The 13,202-nt window shown below is 36.0% G+C and overlaps 1 protein-coding gene across 8 annotated transcripts in view; it reads right to left on the reverse strand.

Annotated features, from left to right (window-relative positions):
- The window catches only part of dock10 (dedicator of cytokinesis 10), an 88,657-nt gene that overhangs the window by 12,082 nt on the left and 63,373 nt on the right, over nt 1–13,202 (reverse strand). For 6 of the 8 annotated variants that reach the window (XM_038298581.1, XM_038298583.1, XM_038298584.1 and 3 more), the window contains exons 25-41: nt 13,105–13,174; nt 11,736–11,849; nt 11,152–11,223; nt 10,899–11,045; nt 9,823–9,906; nt 9,612–9,708; nt 9,405–9,437; nt 8,823–9,001; nt 8,192–8,308; nt 7,271–7,388; nt 7,031–7,152; nt 6,391–6,505; nt 4,671–4,737; nt 4,245–4,292; nt 1,233–1,343; nt 743–852; nt 548–663 (exon numbers count right to left, since the gene is read on the reverse strand). In XM_038298581.1, the coding sequence (XP_038154509.1) occupies nt 548–663; nt 743–852; nt 1,233–1,343; nt 4,245–4,292; nt 4,671–4,737; nt 6,391–6,505; nt 7,031–7,152; nt 7,271–7,388; nt 8,192–8,308; nt 8,823–9,001; nt 9,405–9,437; nt 9,612–9,708; nt 9,823–9,906; nt 10,899–11,045; nt 11,152–11,223; nt 11,736–11,849; nt 13,105–13,174 (1,720 nt within the window). The remainder of the gene's footprint in view (nt 1–547; nt 664–742; nt 853–1,232; nt 1,344–4,244; nt 4,293–4,670; nt 4,738–6,390; nt 6,506–7,030; nt 7,153–7,270; nt 7,389–8,191; nt 8,309–8,822; nt 9,002–9,404; nt 9,438–9,611; nt 9,709–9,822; nt 9,907–10,898; nt 11,046–11,151; nt 11,224–11,735; nt 11,850–13,104; nt 13,175–13,202) is intronic. The other 2 variants (XM_038298580.1, XM_038298585.1) reach the window with 2 other exon arrangements.

Below are 13,202 nucleotides of genomic sequence, written 5' to 3' on the forward strand. Positions count from 1 at the left end.
AAAAACTAAATATAAATAATATTAGAATATTTTATATATTAAACATTCACAGATTTCACTTTGTCTGCCACAAAGTGACAGTTGTTTCAATTGTTGGTTTTGGTACCACTTGGTGCGAGATGTGTTGCTGTGGGCCCTACAATTTATTCTTTATTTTTTATTATTACTATTATTATTATTTTTATCTTTATTTTTTCTTTTATTTTTTTCTTTTAATCTCTGTAGCACTTTGAGATTAAATTGTAGTTTTAATTGTTGGTTTCAATTGTTGGTTTTTGGTGCCGCTCGGTGTAGGATGTATTGCTGTAAGCCCTACAGTTTGTTCTTTGTTTTTATTATTACTATTGTTATTATTTTTGTCTTTGTTTTTTTCTTCTTCTTTTGGTCTCTGTAGCACTTTGAGATTCCTTTGAAATGTAAGGTGCGTTACAAATAAAATCTATTATTATTATTATTATTATTATTACTTAAACATGTCTACTCCAACAAATTAATGCTAAAAATGAGAAACTGTGTATTAGCTTAGCCTGTACGTCATTAAACCTACCTTATGGTGGTGAACAAAGAGCTCTAGCACATCCAGCACGGTGAGAGACACCTCCGTGGACAAGTTGGCCTCAATGTCTGTGGGACTCAATGTGTCACCATCCTGAATGCTTCCATCTAGAAACAGAAATAAACATGAAAATGTAATATCAATCCACTGAAAGCAGCATCATCACCAACTAAGCTTGCGTTCTACCTGTCTCCATCATATGCAGCAGTTTTGGGTTCATGAGGGCATTCTTGCCCCTTATGATGGGCATGGTTTGGGAGCGAGCATGTCGGTGGCCCTCCCCTCCAGACGCCATCCTGGTGTCAACAATAGCAAGCATATATTTGCATATTAATCTGATTGGATTTCTAACAGGAAAATTGAAACTTTTCTGTAGAACTATAAATTCTTTCAAGACATGACGGTTCATATTGACGAAAAAACACAACAGGTATGAGGCGAGACATGCTCAAAACACAGTTTACAGTCTATGACATGGAAACACAATTATGCAGACACAATGAATATACATACCAAAAGTAAAATAATAATAAAAAATGGATTCCATCTACTTCTAGTTTACAGTTGAATAGTCTATGGTTTCTTGCTATTAAAGTCAACCAGACATCATTAGGATTAGTCTTTGCTTTAACTCATTATTATTATTATAATAATGGCTGAGGTGGAGGGATATTACCATTGTGGGAAGAGGCTTGAGGGTTGAGAGGACTGGGAGGGGTTGTTAGAGCCCTTCAGGGTGCCATTGGCCTGGGATGCCTGGGCCAGCTTTACTGCCGCCGCTAGCTTCCTGTTCACAAGCCAACCACAGCAAAGCTAACATTAGTTACCTTAGTTAGAGCATTCAATAGCCTTATCTCCTTTATTTATCAGTCAATAATACTAATTGTGAGAGGCATGCTAATAGCTGTCAATGCATGCCTGTAATCAATAAAAACACTTTAAATGTTATGTACACCAGGAACATTTTTGATTTTTCCGGTTGTACATAGTATATCAGCTGGCTCACAGTGTTCTTTTTATGTGTTTTTTTTTTTTTTTTGTCCAACAGGGTAAAATGAAATGCAATAAAAGAATTGAAGATTTTTAAAACCCCCCTTGGCAGGATTAGAGCAGCTGGAGTCAAAAGATCATAATTGAGCTCATAGCACTACAGAATCCTAGAAGTAAGCTGAGTGTTAGGTTTAATGCACATTAGTATACAAAAGCACAGGAATTAAAATGTGTGGCTTTGAGATATAGATTTGATATCAGCAATCAAATACCTGACCTCAGATTAGGTTTGTCTGAGTAAATATTTGGTGCCGTTGTAAGACAAAAAAACTGAAATATTGCAGATGGAATGCAGCCAATCACAAAGCTGAGTGAAGGTTACATGCAGGATCAGTAAAAAAAAAAAAAAAAAAGAATCATATTTACTTTACAAACAGTAGAGGGAAACCAAAGAAGATATAAAGGTGATTGATTCATGCAAAACATCAAATAATTTTCAGTGGTGATGCACCATAAACATCAAAACTAAGGGAAGACATGCAACCTGATGAAGATTATACAAGATTATACAAGATTATTGGACAGGAACAAACTTCGTTTTTAACATCATACACTATACAAGGTAAAGGTGGGCAGTAAAAGCGTGCTGGGTTAGTGAGTATGCAGGCTAAGATTAAGCTAAACTGTTGATGATTTGTTTATTCTCTTTTCTTTTTGCTCTAGTTAAATACGTATTTGACACAATATTACATCATCAGCAAAGTAGTGATTGCTGATTAGGCTATTTTGTTATAGAAACAGCAACTTTAACAACAATACTTTAACATTTTGTTCAACAAAAAAGCTTAAAAAACGACATATTAGATACAATGCTCAAATAGTAATTAGCTTTTTGCACCATTTTATGCTCTGAATTGATATTTTTAGAGTCTCAAGTTGAAAGTGAAATGAAACATGCCCTCAAGTCAAAATTTTGAAAGAAGAAATGTAAGTTCTCTGAACTGATCTGCTTTCATTACCCAATATGGCTGCAAAAATTAAAAAATTTATAGAAAGTGTCAAAAATAAATTATTTTCTAACAGTTCTGACAGTATTTATGTCATTAAATAGTAGCACATCAGTTATGAACCATGTTATTTGTTATATAAACAAACCCAGGTGTGACCTTATTCCCAGACTCAAATTCCCAGACTTAAAGTTACATATTTTGTGTTAATGTGTTTAAAATCAAGTATTTCATTTTAAAAGAGGGATCTGCGACCTGCGGCTCTGGGGTCACAAGTAGCTGTTTGAAACCCCAATAATGGCTCTTAATAGTCGCTAAAAATGATAAGGAACCAATTAACAATTTAGATTATATGGTATAATATATTACTGTCTTGAAAGCCTTAGCAGATTTTCAATTAATATCTAAGTTGAATTTTCAGAAAGAACCAGCAAAATGTTTTTCGATCTTCTTTTTCTTGTCATTGGTTCAGAAAGGACGAGAATTTTTTTTTTTTTTTTGCATAATTTTCCAAAAATATTTTCATATTGAAACATTAAATTTTAAAACCTTAAGATACAAATAAATGGCAGATATTAAAACAAAAATAAAGTTTGTATTTTATGAAAAGATCACGAAAAATATCAGTCTCTAAATAACTTATTTGGCTGGACTCAGGGAAAAATGGCTCTTTGGATTTTAAAGGTTTCTCACCCCTGTTTTTAAAGAAAACAATGCCTTTAATTAATTGCAAAGGCATGTATAGAAATTAAACCGCTAAAAATGCACTAATGTGGTACCTAAACAGCAAATACATTAATGCCATACCTGTACATAGCACCCTCTGGAAATCTGAATACAATTTGCCAAGATTTACAGCATATATTGTTGTCTGACTTATTGGCTGGCTGCATACTACACACATACAGTATTTTCATCCTTTTTTTTTTTTACCTACAACTGGTGCCCACACTGACTCAGCCTGGCGCTAAGAAAAAGACAGTGATACATACGCTAAGGCTGAGAATCCCCCCATGGCCTGGTATTACAGACGAATGTTAAGTAGGTAGCTCAACCAAGATCCAGAGCCTTTATCAGGCTTCCAGGTATCCATGTTGAGTTAAAGCCTCTGCATATAGAAATGCACTGTGTTCATTCAGCATTTTAGTTGGCTTACATCTCTAAGACCTACTGCTGAAAGGGAAAAGATGGCTAATTTAATTAGCTGCGAGAAGCCAAAAGATGGAAGGGTCTTGTAGTGCCAGCGGCTCTACTCCAACAAGAGCAGACGCTCATAGGCTATCAACCCCCATCCTGTGCTTTCCAGATCATAGATGCAAAACCCAGCAGTGATTATTTCCTCACAGCACGATCCAGGAGTTTGATCCCCCCTCCTCCCTTCCTTTTTTTTTATTCCGTCCTAATCCATCGTCTTCTCTTGAAGCTCATCTACAAGCATGCACACGCATGCAGAGCACATATTAGTATTTCTGCTTGACTGTGTCTGATTAATTTGTTTGTGTGAGCTCCAACACATCTGAATGTGCTTGCATTTATGCATGTGTGCAACCATGATTATATGAATTATGTATCAGGTTGTAAGGGCATACAAACTCTCAGCTGCAGCAGGTAACAGGCTTCCCCATATCTTTAGCTTTTTAACAAAAGCATGTTAGCAATCTCTAATGAGGAGAAAGTAGACCTGGACATACCTGGCAATGTGGCGTTTCCCCAGAAACCTGAAGTGTTGAAGACAAAGCCTAAAGAAAAACAAAAAAAGAAAACAATTGTCTTGAGTAAGACTGTGCTTCAAGAGGAAGTTAAAGAGGAGGAGATCAAATTATGCTGGACAAGAACTATTCTAAATGCTGACAAACAGCAAGCATAGAAACCTAATTTAAAGCACTCCTCTGTGGATTGGGGCCTGAAACTAAAATTGCGGTCTGTTTTCCTTCTCTTGCTGTGTCATTATTTTCATCTGTTCCCTTCTGGCGATGTTCCCTTTTCTTCTCATTTGCCTTTTCCTACCTCTGGCTGTCTCAGATTTCTTTCAGATTGCCTGTAGGTTACATCTATAATCAGTCAAACAGGACCTGTGCTGCTGCTCTTTCATCAAGAAAGAAATGAAAAACTCTTACTCCAGGATGTTAAAGAAGTCTGAGATCTCCTGGTGAATGGCCCGCTGCCAATAGGATACCAGCACATCTGGAAAGAGTAAAGACGGGTGATCAAGTCACAAATATTTTTTATTGTTGTTGTTTTTTTTGCAAAGCGAATAACCAAGCAGAGTTACTCCTGCAGCTGGAGAAGCAAAGTCCATACAGCTTTTGCACAAGGAGAAATAATATCCCACCCCCTACATTCAATAATTAAAATTGTTTCACATCTGTTACATTTAAATAAATGCAATACAATGTATCTGTTTATTTTTCAGCTGCTTTCAAATGTAACTATATTGAAACAAACTGAGAATGATCTACTGGTTAAATTAGCTTTTTCTGATGCAATCTGAGGGGTTTGGAGAGCAGCAAACGTTAATGCATTTTGATGCCCCTCATACCGTTCCTAAAACATTCTTAGTTTGTTTAGTCTACAGCAATGCTTCTGTAGATGCTATTTGTCACATTAACTTCAACATTGATGGCAGGACCCAAGGTGTCCCTGAAAACCATTGCCAAAGGATTATGCTAGCTCAGCTGACTTTCTGTCTGGAGTATGTTGGTGCCAATTACTCTCTTGTTAACCAAAATACACTAATACGGTTTACTATGTAATATAAAAGAAAATTTCCTATATCGGGCAACCATTTTTTATTCCATCCAGTTATGGTTATAATATGCCCAGACCCTGACTGATATGAGATTTTACTTCTTAGTCCCGACCCCGTTACATCATCAATGACCCCTCACACCCACACCATGAACTGTTCTCCCTGCTGCCCTCCGGGAAGAAACTGCAGCATTTGATGCAGGACCTGCAGGCTCTGCAACAGCTTTTTCCCCACTGCCATAAGACTGTTAAACTGTTGAAACTCTAATCAAGTCACAAATCAAGACTCTGCATCAGACTTGTAAATATCAGATTTGCACTACATGATAAAGTTTTCAAGTCCCTTTTAAACTGAACTCTCAATGTTTCTACTGCATTTGCACCATATTTTTCTGATCACTGCTGCACTTTATTAATAGAAAGGTTCCTTTCATTGTTTTAAGCTATTCATTCTGTGTTGAAAAGCTGTCTGCATCAAAATTTGTCTTGTATACAAATTGACAATACAATTTATCTAAGTTTTTTAAATCTGTTGATCTTAAGTTATTTTTTTTTTTATCTCTTTTTGTGTATTGTTCAATCATTCTCTAATCCTTTGCATCGGACCAGGCTTCCCTTCCCACATGCATTATAGAATTTTGTTTGGCATAAAAACCCTGTTTTTAGTTCTCTACTGTTCTTCCCTTGGACCAGTTTATAAATAAAATGATGCACTGTTCCAAAATAGCCAAAAAAAAACTTGTCCTTGATCAAATTTGATTGAATTGTTATGCTCCTTCTATTTGTCCTCCATCTACAGTAATTAATCAACTCTGGTTTCTCAATTTTTATTTGCTGTCACATACATCCCATCTTGTGTGAATGTACAGTAGAGATAAGAAGGCATTCACTTCACCTGCTTTATATGTGCATTCTGACTTGGACTGTGTTGAAAATTAAACAGAACAAGGCTACACAAATACAAGGATCCTGGAAAATAAGTGGTCAAAGTAGTTTTAAACAAAAATACATTTTAAGTCTAAAAAATTCCATGACAATGTATGAACTGAGCTTTCCAGTCAAAGTTATTTAGTGGGAAAAAAATCTTACCTTCTGATATGGTTTTCATGATGTGTAAAAAGCACATGAGGAGACTTCTGGTTTCGGCCTGGTCCAGCTTGTCACAGCGAGAACCGTAACCAATTAGAGACTGAGGACGGGCAAACTAAAACAAAGACACCCGAAAAAAAGAGTCTCCATTAAAAATAAATCATTTTGGCTGTGTTTATGGAGCTTGCTTTCACATCTACAGCCATTTCAGAACAGATTGAGTTGGCATTTTAACTAAAGATCCACAAACCAATTGCAGAGAGATCAAAGTCAGATGATTTTGTTTGGGAAAGACTGAACTAATTTGATCAGATGTAGCTCCTTTTTGAAGTGTAAAAATCAACAACAGAATAAATGGTAAACAGATGCTGACAAAAAACAAGACAACAATAAGAATTCAAAATTGGACGTAGATTTACAATTAACATAAAGCAAAACCTCACATCCAGTTGCCTAAATTTAACTTTTTAAGCTTGACCACCACCTGGATGACTGAGAATCTCCATATATAAAGCAATGTCTGTATTCTCATCCTTTCAGATTTACTTGTTTTTTTTTTCAGTTTAATATTAAGGTTTGCTTTTCATGCTGTGAACCTAATTACAGTTTTGAATCCATCTAAATTTTTTACTCCTCTCACCTTCTCACATCCATCCATCTTTTCACTGTTTCTGTCACTGTTGCTAGGGTTGGAGTCCACACTGATCAAAGAACCTCGAGAGTCAGCCTGGTTACCCGTAGCAACCACCAAGGATGAAAAAGCTGGTGCAGGGGAGAAGGGATAGGAGGAAGATGGAGGGGATCAGCATCATTTTCCCAATTAATGTTTCTACAAAATGTTGGCTCTCAACATAGAAAGGCAAATATTGCTTGTGGCTACCTGTAATAGAATTGAGCACATCTTTGGAAAAGGAGGCATCCACGGAGTTTCCATGGCGAGTCATAGGAATCCCCCCTCCCGCCACTCCCCCACTCACACTGACGTCATCTCGAGAGCCCTGCAAGGTGCACTGCAAAAACAATCCAGAAATAAGTAAAAAATGGCTTAAATTAAGTATATTTAGCCTTAATTTGAGTAGATAAATAAGATGATTTGCCAATGGAATGAGTATTTTTACTCTTAAAATAAGATAGTTAGATAATATTTACTTGAAATAAGAGGATAAAATAGTTTTTTCTTATTTTAAAAGGAAATTGTCTTGTTCCATTGGCAAAGTGTCTTACTTACCTCCTCAAATCAAGGAAAAACACACTTATTTTAAGAAAAAATAACTTATTGAGATTTCTATTTTTTGCAGTGCAGGGAAGAGACAATATTATACCACATCTACACTACTGTTAATGCATTTCAATGAGCATTTTTAGGTCACTCAAAGCTACTAATAACAAGAACATGTTTTAAAAGAAGCCTGCTTATAAATTAAAACAAGACAAGCTTTTTTTTTTCTCCAAACCATTAACAGATGTCTATGCATATAGAATATACAGTTTAATCGCAGTAAAACAACTAATATTTGACAATAAACTTTACTTCAAAAAGTAAATGTAGCATCTGAAAGCTCATCACAGCACAATATCGTTTTTACCTACTTTAGCATGCCTGAAACTTCTAAATAATTTGGATTCGCTAGGCTTTCTCTAGCAAATTTAGAGCAAATCACCTTTGCAGAGCTGAAATAAATATTATTTAGGAAAAAAGTTTCCGGTCTATCACTGAGAACAGTTTTTACTGTTACAAGTTCTTTATTTCCATGTTTATGTTTGCAGGAAATCCGAATCAGCATCGGTCTCTCTGACTTACTTGGTCACTGGATGTGAAGTAGATGGGGAAGAGTTCCCTGAGGAAGAATCTAGGCATGTTGTCTAGAATGAGTCCATATAGAGGCAAGTATAGGGATGCGATTCTTGCCTGCTTCTCCTGGAAAATTACCAGAGATTAAAGAGAAAAAAATATATAAAATCAGGATCATTAGAGAAAAATCTACAATTAGGAATTGAACGTACATTTGGAAAATAAATGCACATGTTTTCATTTTTGGATGTGTTTTATATCTTTAATTCTTTGATTTTTGAAAAGGAGACAAAGATAACAGAAAAAATAAAGCTAAAAAATTTTTTTTTGTTTTTTTTTCTACTTAATTTCCTGCAGCACATTCATTTTTACCTCTCAGGAGACTGTCTGGGTCCTGACTGCAGTTCTGCTGCTTGTTGTGGTTGGAGCTGCTTATTTGTTGGCAGATTACAGACATAATCTGATCTAGATATTTCCCAGCACTCATTAAGAAATCCAGACAGCTGTTTGCAGCTGCTATGGGGAATATCATGTCATCATGTGTGTGGGTGTGTGAGTCTGCGCATGTGTTTGTTTGTTATAATGAGTCACAAAGGAAGGATTTCTGTTGCATGCTCATGACTCAGCTCAATGAGTTTACCTTGGTGGCATAGCGTGAATCCAAAGAGTGCTTAGCCATCAAGGTTTTTAGGGTGGCCAAGGCTAGATGTCTGAGATCCTGCTCATCCTGAAGAGCCAGTCCCAGTTCTCGGAGCAGGAGCCCAGTGAGGAAATGCTTCCTGCAAAACTCTCCAGTCAGGTTGTACTCAGGCACTGAAACAGAACAAAGTTAGTAAATGTTAATTGCAAATAAATATAAATAAAATTATGCTTATAATTTAAATTAATTTACTTCAGATGTTTAGGTTTGCAGCCAAAGAGCTTTTACACCATCTGTTTATTGCCTATTGATATCTTTCAACTAAGACTCTATTACAAAACATTATAAAAGACATTGTTAGATGCGTCACATCACAATTTTGTTTCCAATTAGCCAGAAAATATTCACACACATTCAACTCAAGCAAATATGGAGTTTTGCTTCAAAAATGTATTTTATTATTCAAATCTTGGATCAAAGGGAATTTTGTTAAACCATTCATAACAGGAATCTCGTTACTCTAGGCAACAAATAGTGACAGGACAAACACAATGGTACAAAAGAATGAGTGGAAATATTTACCATGAGTGCTCTGCAGCTCAGGGGATGCATGATCTGACATACAGTAGTCAAATACAATGATTGAAGAAAAAAAAAGTGGACAGAAAAAAGTTATGTTAACGAATGTTAATTATGTAAAATGTTAACAAATGGATGAGAATGAGATTTCCTCAGTGTAAGACTTTAAAAAATTAGTAATAAGGGACATTAAGCTCCAGGGACTCTTACCATTGATGCGAGCAGAAGGAAGGGGCAAACTGAGAGGGATATAGTGTTCATGATTACACACCTCCCTCAGAAACTCGAATTTTAGCTCACAGAGAACCTATTGATCCCACAGAAAAGGAGAAGAAAAGTGATATTTATAGTATTTACATTAGCTACAACTTCCCAGTTATGACAATATCTCTAATAATTGTGTTTACCAAATCTCTGTTACCTTGCTGTCTGTAGCAGTAATCATGTTTATATAGTTGCTTATCAGTTTAAAGGTGAAACCTCTGTCCATCAGTGTAAAACAGCGCTGCAAACACACAATCAAATCAGAGACTCAGTTAAAAGTTATAGATGATATCCGAAACACTAAAGGAATTTAATAGTGGAAGTTAAAATGCTCTGAGGCACCAGAATCTAAGGATTTTCAGTTGCAGAGGTTATGATAAGTTACCAGCAAGCGTGAAACCCAACACCTGGTCTTCTCACTTTTGGTATGAAAATATTTTTTGTGCTTTTTTTAATTACTTGGTATTTGGCTTTATATTGGACATTTTTTTCCACTTTCTTTTCACAGCTCTGCTGGGAGTTGTTTTGCTCAATCATGTGATCGTGTTATGATAAATACTGAAGACTGTTGAGTTTATAGACAAAATGAACAAAATTAAAGTGCATGGCCCAAAAATACAATATAATAAGGCAAGCGTATAGATTGGAAAGCCATTGAATTCAACCAGAGTGAACTACTGGAGAAGATTTTTTTAAGTTATAGCATGCAACAGGGATAATTTTAACTTTTATTCTTAGAATCGCCAAATAATTTCAAATATAGTAAAGAGATGAAAGAAGCTACCATATGACATAAGAGACATTTGTGAGACTCAGTCAGGCAGGAAGAGTGAGGCTTTTTCATAATAACAATAAGGTTGATGGCTGCATGTGTTGCTCTGTTTTATGCTTTTGAGCTCTCAGTCACTTCCTGCCATGAAACATGCTGGACTAGGGAATAGTGGCAGACATTTGGAAAGAAGAATTTCTGTTATGCCAGCTTCTTTAACCATGCTAACATCGGACGTTAAAGGCATCTTAAACTTTATAGTCCTTATATCTTTGCATTAAATAGTAAAAACCCAATTCTACAGCAGCTACTCTCATACCAAGTACAAATTCATCATTTGTCAGCTTTTGGGGGGAGTGGCAGCCTAGTAGTTAGGGTATAGAGGGCATATGGTTGCTTTAAAACCAAAAAAACATGTACAGTACTGAGATCAGCGCTGTGTATTTATAATACATTGTGCCTACCTTGACAAAAGAAGCCACAGCTGAGTTGGCACTGCGGGTTTCTTCGACCAGGTCTTTGTACTTCCAAAAAATGTGCTCAGACACTGTCTCCACCAGCGTCTCCATGCGGCTCAAGTAAGAGGAGGGAAAACGTTGGGGCCTTGGAAGCTATGACACAAAGATAAGCAATCTTTAGATCAAGCCATATATGTGGTTACTGTACATGTATAATTTTCAAATTCAGTTTGATGAAGGTTCTTCAGTGATAGTTTACCTTTAGTTTGTCAGAGTCGACCAAATGATGGGCCATGGACTTGACAATGAGGTCAAGGAAGAACCAGGAGAACTGAAACCACAATAATACCCATTGGATCATTCTCCTACCACATTCAACTTAAAGGTATAGTGAAGGATGTTCATTTTCCGGGTGGTCCTCCAAATTGTCAATCATTCTGGTGATATGTTTATGTAAGACCGTCCTATGTGATTGTCCCCATTTTCACTTACCGGTGGTGGGTCTGACATAGTGGAAAATTAGCAAATCGTCTTTTGGAAATTAAACTTGTATAAGCGATGCAAACAGCAACTCTTAAACAGAGTGTGCATGAAGAGAAATGGGTTGTGCACGCTCTTACACTCATTTAATTGGGGTTCCCTCTCGGGAGCGGGTACATGGTTGTGCATGTTCTTTTTAATCTTAAAGTGGAGAGGGCGGGTCTTTTCAGAAATTCATGAAAATCCTCCACTATACCATTAAGACTACAACTATACCTCCCAAATATTTGATCCACAAACAACAAACAAATAATTTTCTTTGAATAAAGTGAAAAATGCATTGATAAGTGAGTGGAGGCGAACCTTGAGAACATTCCTGACTGCTGCCTGCTCATTGCTCTTCAGATCAAAGGTCATCCCCTTAGCCAGCTCTTCATGAACTGTCCTGAAACCATGATCCTCCGATTTAAACACATACTGCAAAAAAGACAGAAAAACTCATCTTACAGGTGTACCTGCAGCAGGGCAAAGTGTCAGAAAAAAAAGGGTTCTATTATTATTATTATTTCTAACTTACACAGCAGTAGACGTTCTAACACATAATGACATTCTAAAGTTCACAGCATTGCTTCTTTAAGCAAGCCCCTTTGCTTCTCTAACTTGGTACCAACGTTCAAAAACTTGGCTGATTTAAACCCTCATTTTGCTTCTTTTTTTAGATATTTTTGGGGCTTGAATTGGAGAAATTTTAAGCCCAGAAAAATCTATTTCTCAGCTCCAACATGGAGCTACTAGTATCTGGCAACACCAAAATTCTGCCTAACAGGACTCCAAACAGCTGTTCCTATAGGTGCAAAATCATTTTATGTTGAAACTGACATCGTAACCAGAATTATATAACATATTTCCATATTATTTATATACATTTTTTCTGTAAAATTAAAATATTTATTCTGCAGCACCGTAGGCATTTTTTGATGTATTAATTTAAAAAAGTATCATTATGGTAAAAACATTTTATTTATGACCTTTAAATACTTAAAAGAGAAGAATTCAGAATGTTCATCCTTTTTACATTGGGGGGGACAACGAGAAAGTAAATATTCATAATATTATAACCTCTCACAGGCTCACTCAGCAGCTTAAATTGGACACCACTTCATCATGCTAGTCTGTTTCTATGGCAACCTCAGTTTCATTAGTGCCACTGGTCATCTGGTTCTTCCCAGCGCCCTTTCTGTGGCTTCCTTTTCAGACTCTGCTGTTTTTTTTTTTGCTTGAACATACGTGGGTCTTGTGTTTTTTGTAAAAATTTCTCTCTGATTTCCATTTTCAAAAACAATTATGTTTTGTGTTTCAGAATGAGATAGCTGAAAGTGCCATAGCCTGTTCTCCCTTTCTTTTTCATTTCCCTCTTTGTGCCTACAGTATGTGTATGTTTTTGTTTTTTTAAAAACTGTTACAAACAAACATGTTCCTAAAATAATCAAACACACACAAGGTGAAAAATATTAATTCACAAACACAGATATATACTGTATCTAAAGCCAAACAGATAAACCTTTGGTTTCCCCTTATTCTATTAATAATCATCTGAGTTTATCAGCAAGAACAGCTATTCCCTTTAAAAGATAACAGCTTGGGTTCTTTCTGATTATGACTAAAATCATTAATATAAAAAAAAAAAACAATTCTGCAGTGATCACACACACATTCTTCTTTTACAGCTTACCTTAATATAGGACTGCAGGTAATGATCCAGATTTTCTTCATGACACTTGCTAACAATATGAACCAAAACTCTGTAAAAACAAAACAAGAACAAAGAGT

Source organism: Cyprinodon tularosa, unplaced genomic scaffold (assembly GCF_016077235.1).
Source record: "Cyprinodon tularosa strain WSP-4 unplaced genomic scaffold, ASM1607723v1 ctg41, whole genome shotgun sequence".
NCBI lineage: Eukaryota > Metazoa > Chordata > Actinopteri > Cyprinodontiformes > Cyprinodontidae > Cyprinodon > Cyprinodon tularosa.